Consider the following 5,323-nt stretch of genomic DNA (forward strand, 5'->3'; position numbering starts at 1 on the left):
AAAAAACAAGTTAGGAAGAAATAATATTCACAACTAGTACCACAGAAAATATGCCGAATCCCTAATACTTAAGAGCTGCCAAAAATCAGAGAAGAGACAGATCAACAGTTGAACCCTACCTCACACCATATACAAAAATCAACTTAAAGTGGATCAAAGACCTAAACACAGGAGATAATGCTATAATACTCTAGAAAGAAAGCATAAGGTTAAGTCTGCATGACCTTACATTTGGCAACGGTTTCTCAGATATGATACCAGAAGCACAGGCAACAACAACAACAAAAAATACATGAATCAGAGTTCACAAAATTTAAAAGCGTTATGTATCAAAGGATGCTATCAAGAGAAAAAGACAAGACAGCCTACAGAATGGAGAAGATATTTGCAAATCATAACTTTGAAGGGGTCTAGTGTCCAGAATGCATAACTCCTGTAACTCAACAACAAAAGGACAAACAACCTGATGAAAAATGGATTAAACATTTGGATAGACATTTCTCCAGAAGGAGAAACACAGATGGCCAAAAGCACTTGAAAGGAAGCCCAAATCCACTGGGCATCAGGGAAAACCAAAACCAAATAAGATGCCACTTCACACCCAGTAGGGTGGCCACAATTAGAAGAAGAGGAAGAAGAAGAAGGAGGAGGAGGAGGAGGAGGAGGAGGAGGAGGAGGAGAAGGAGGAGAAGGAGGAGGAGAAGGAGAAGGAGAATAAGAAGAGAGCAGAAGCAGTGCTGGGGAGCATGTGGAGAAATGAGAGCTTCGTACCTTGCTGCTGGAAATGTAAAATGTTTCAGGAAACTTGTACAAAATTCAAACAGAAACTTGACAAAAATGTCCATAGCAGCACGATTCCCAACAGCCAAAAGGTGGAAACGACCCAAATGTCTACTGACTGAGGAACGGAGAGATAAAATGTGGTGAACCCATTTGCTGGAATATTACTGAGCCAGGAACAGGATGAAGCACGAGCACGCGCTACAACACGGACAAGCCTGTAAAACATCACACTCAGTGGCCGGAGTCAGACATAAGAGGCCATGAACTGTGTGATTCCTTACACGTGGAAGGTGTGGAATAGGCAAACCCACAGGGACAGAAAGCAGATTAGTGACTGATGGGGACTGCAGAAGGACTCTTTCAGTTCAGGATTTCCTTCTGGAGGGACGAGAATGTTCTGGATCTAGCTGGTTATCACAGTTGCACAGCATTGTGGCTTTGTTAGACGTCACCGACTTGTACGCTCTAAAATGGATGAAATTATACATTTTATATATTATGGGCTCAATCTGTAAAAATCATGCCTGCTGGGCATTTCCGGGAGTGAGGCCCCCACACTGAGCAGCACTGGAAACTATTAACATGGTAAATTTTCGTTGATCTCACAGGTGAGATATTTATGCTTTAATTTGAGGAACTTCATTAATGAGTTCAGGTAGCTTTCCATGTGCTTATTGGAAATCTGACAGTTTCAATTTCATTTGTGATTCTTTTGTACCCTCTCCTGCCTTGGTTGTAAGGACTTTAAAATGTCATACTCACCTTTCTTCCATCATGCATCCTACCCATATTTTCTGGCCATTCAATCACTTCCATAGATGTGCCAAAGAGATTCCCTTTGGACTTTGATTGAAATGACACCAGGGACGATAATTCGGGGACAAGGAGAGGTTCTAATGTCCTGCGTCTCCAGCCCTTGCTGTCTCAGGTCCCCAGTGCACACACATTGTGTGTGTTTTCTTGTCAAGTTTTCCTATTTTGTGCATGTCTTACCCTCTCAGCGGCCCTTGTAGACACTTGACAGCTGGACATGCAATGGCCCCGAGAGTCTTCCCCGAGTGTTCACACATTGGTGGGGCTGGTCTGCGGGATCCCGATCTCACACCAAGCCCTGCAGGAACGTGACCTTAGAAACCATGGCAGTCCTTCAGCAAAACCTGCCTCCAATAGTCTCCACAAGTTTTCTGGAGATCAACAAAAAACAGACAGGAAAAGAGAGTCCTACAACATCCTCACCATGTAATGAGTAAAAACTAGTTGTGGAAAACAAACCAGCACTAACGCGGTCTTCCCTGTTACCAGCTCTCAGACCAACAAGGAAGGAAGGCGTGGTGAGCCCACGGCTGGGACAACACACACACACACACACACACACACATGCTGGAGGGTATAAAAGCCGACAGACAGCCCAGCACCTCACACACACACTCACACACACTCACACTCACACTCTCAGTCTCCTCCTGCCCCACCGCCCCCACCATGGCCGCGTCCACCCTGTCCGTCTGCTCCAGCGACCGCAGCTACGGCAGCCGCGTCTGCCTGCCCGGCTCCTGTGACGCCTGCCCCGACTCCTGGCAGGTGGACGACTGCCCAGAGAGCTGCTGCGAGCCCCCCTGCTGCGCCCCCCCCTGCTGTGCCCCCTCCTGCCTGACCCTCATCTGCACCCCTGCGAGCTGCGGGTCCAGCCCCTGCCAGTCAGCCTGCACCAGCTCCTGCCAGCCCTCCTGCTGCAGCTCCTCCCCCTGCCAGGAAGACTGCTGTGTGTCTGTCTGCTGCCAGCCCGTCTGCTGCACCCCTGTCTGCTGCAAGCCCGTCTGCTGCACCCCTGTCTGCTGCAAGCCCGTCTGCTGCACCCCTGTCTGCTCTGGGCCCTCCCCCTGCTCAGCCTCCTCCTGCTGCCAGCCCAGCCCCTGCTCCTCGTCCTGCTGCAGACCATCCTCCTGCGTGTCCCTGCTCTGCCGCCCCGTGTGCGGGCCCGTCTGCTGCACCCCTGTCTGCTGCCAGGCCTCCCCCTGCACAGGCTCCTCATGCTGCCAGCAGTCTAGCTGCCAGCCCTCCTGCTGCAGCTCCTCCCCCTGCCAGGAAGACTGCTGCAAGCCCGCCTGCTGCACCCCTGTCTGTTGCAAGCCCGCCTGCTGCACCCCTGTCTGTTGCAAGCCCGTCTGCTGCACCCCTGTCTGCTGCAAGCCCGTCTGCTGCACCCCTGTCTGCTGCAAGCCCGTCTGCTGCACCCCTGTCTGCTCTGGGCCCTCCCCCTGCTCAGCCTCCTCCTGCTGCCAGCCCAGCCCCTGCTCCTCGTCCTGCTGCAGACCGTCCTCCTGCGTGTCCCTGCTCTGCCGCCCCGTGTGCAGGCCCGCCTGCTGCGTGCCCGCCTCCCCCTGCTGTGCCCCCGCTTCCTCCTGCCAGCCCAGCTGCTGCCGCCGGGCCTCCTGCGTGTCCCTGCTCTGCCGCCCCGTGGGCTCCCACCAGGCCTGCTGCGTGCCTGCCCAGACGTCCTGCTGCTGACCAGCTTGAACTTCTGCCTCTGGCGCTGCCGTCTTTGCTCCTGGGCACAAATGTCCTCTCTCAGGAGCTCTGACGTCCAAGACCATCCCTCTGCCCATCGGGGGACACACAGCTGCTGCCGACTGGGGACTTGAAGATGCCGCCCATCCTTTCCTGAGAAGAGATGCTCACCAGTCCCTCAGTGGAGGTGGACTGCGGCTCCCCGGGAACCCTCTTCTGTAGGGCCGGTTGCTCATGTTCCACTTGATAAAGGCCAATCGCAATAATCAATAAAATGTTTGTGTCATGACATAGAGACCGGTGTTTGTTTTCTCCTCCTCCTCAAAGCCCAGAGACCGCTCCAGACTGGAGCTCTTTCTGGTGGAAGCCAACAATAAAGACATATTCTCAAACTCCACGTTCAAAGCCCCTGAGAGATGATGAGGTCTGAAAGTGTCTCTGCACACTCCGTGTCCCTTCCCCACCCTGTGGCCTTGCCCTCCCCACCGCGACGAGCCCTCCAAGCCTGGGCCATGGGAGGGGGTGGGCGTGGTTGCACAAGGCTTAGACCCTGAGGGGGCTTTGGGGTCTAGTCCATGCCTGGCCCCCTACCCGTGTGGGTTAAATGTGAGCTGAGGAGCAGCACGACCTAACTGGTGGGAACTTGAGGGTCCAGTACCCAGCACCATGCCGACTCCCTCGGAGAGAGGTGCCGCCCAGAGGAATGCCCGCATGCTGGTCTGGGCCCAAGGGCTGACAGCCTGAAGCACCAGCAAATCCCTGTAGGCCCCCAGCAGGGTGCAAGGGTCAGTTCCGACGTCATTCATTCTACTCACGACTTCGGGTCTGATTGGGGAGACAGGGAGAAAAAGAGGCCTTGTGGACCATCCTCAGAGCAGTGGAAGAGGATGAGCCTGCCGTCTCAGTGGACCACAAGTATTAGAGAGTCAAGTGGGCACCAGTCAGAGCAGCCAGGTCAGCACCAGGCTCCCTTCTCACCCCTTGTGCCAGGAACAGACAGAAGAGGCCCCCAGAGCCGAGCAGCAGAGGCCCGGCAGGCGGGAGGAGGAGCAGAAGGTACCTATCTCTCCACAGCGGCTGGCTCCGTCCCCTGCCCCAAGTTAGCTCTGCCCCAGGGAGATGGAGACGGAGCAAAAACCTCAGGGGGCCTCCAAAGAGAAAGGGGCTAAGTTGCAAACCCACCTTGACTCTTAAGTCCCTCAGTCTGCCTGAACTTATTCAAAACCTGCACCCATTACTTGCTCGTTTGAAGAGAAACGTGAGCACCCGCGCAGGTAAACGAACAGGGACCTCGATGGATTCTTCACGGCACAGAGTGAAAGACGTGGAGGAAGCTGCCACCGCGTCCGTAACCGAAGACCGAAGTGCAGGGATGAGACTCCCGTGGACACCAGCAAAGCACAGTGTAGCCAAAATAGTGTGGGAGGGACGGGCGGGGGCCCTGCAGGAGGCTCCCGGGCTCTGGCCCAGCGGCTCAGAACATCTAGGACCTTCTGACGGCTCCTGAAGGAAAGTCGGTCACAGCTGAGGAAGGCATGGCCAGCCATGGGTGCCAGGCTGCCCCCGGCCAGGGCGTCTACACGGTCGGCTGAACTGCTCACAGACGGGGTGTCTATGCAGTCAGTTGGACTGCTCACAGATGGGGTCTCTACACAGCCAGCTGGACTGCTCACGGATGGGGTGTCTACAGTCATCAGACTGTTCATAGACAGTGTCTAGTTGATCAGCTGGACTGCTCACAGATGGGGCATCTACAGGGTCAGCCAGGCTGCTCACGGATAGAGTGTCTACACGGTGAGCCAGCCACCACTGCCCAACGGCGGGGGGAGGGTGGAGTCGGAGGTGGCAGGAGACTTTACCTTGGGAGGCTTCTTTAACACGAGTACACAGTGCGGGGACAACGCTAGATGCTCCGAGACCCTCCAGATCTCGGGAGCCCTTCTGTGGGCAGCTCCCTGGCCCCAGACACCCCGTCACTGTCATGCCTCAGACCGGGACGGTCACTGCCCTCAAAAGCATCACTGAGGACCCG

At 55.0% G+C, this 5,323-nt stretch overlaps 1 protein-coding gene across 1 annotated transcript; it reads left to right on the top strand.

The window, feature by feature from the left end:
• Positions 1-2,265: 2,265 nt before the first annotated feature.
• Positions 2,266-3,291, top strand: LOC123940817 (keratin-associated protein 10-7-like). Its single transcript, XM_046003717.1, has one exon. The coding sequence runs from the start codon at positions 2,266-2,268 to the stop codon at positions 3,289-3,291; it is 1,026 nt and encodes a 341-aa protein (XP_045859673.1).
• The last annotated feature ends 2,032 nt before the right edge of the window (positions 3,292-5,323 follow it).

This window comes from Meles meles, chromosome 4, assembly GCF_922984935.1.
Source record: "Meles meles chromosome 4, mMelMel3.1 paternal haplotype, whole genome shotgun sequence".
Classification (NCBI taxonomy): domain Eukaryota; kingdom Metazoa; phylum Chordata; class Mammalia; order Carnivora; family Mustelidae; genus Meles; species Meles meles.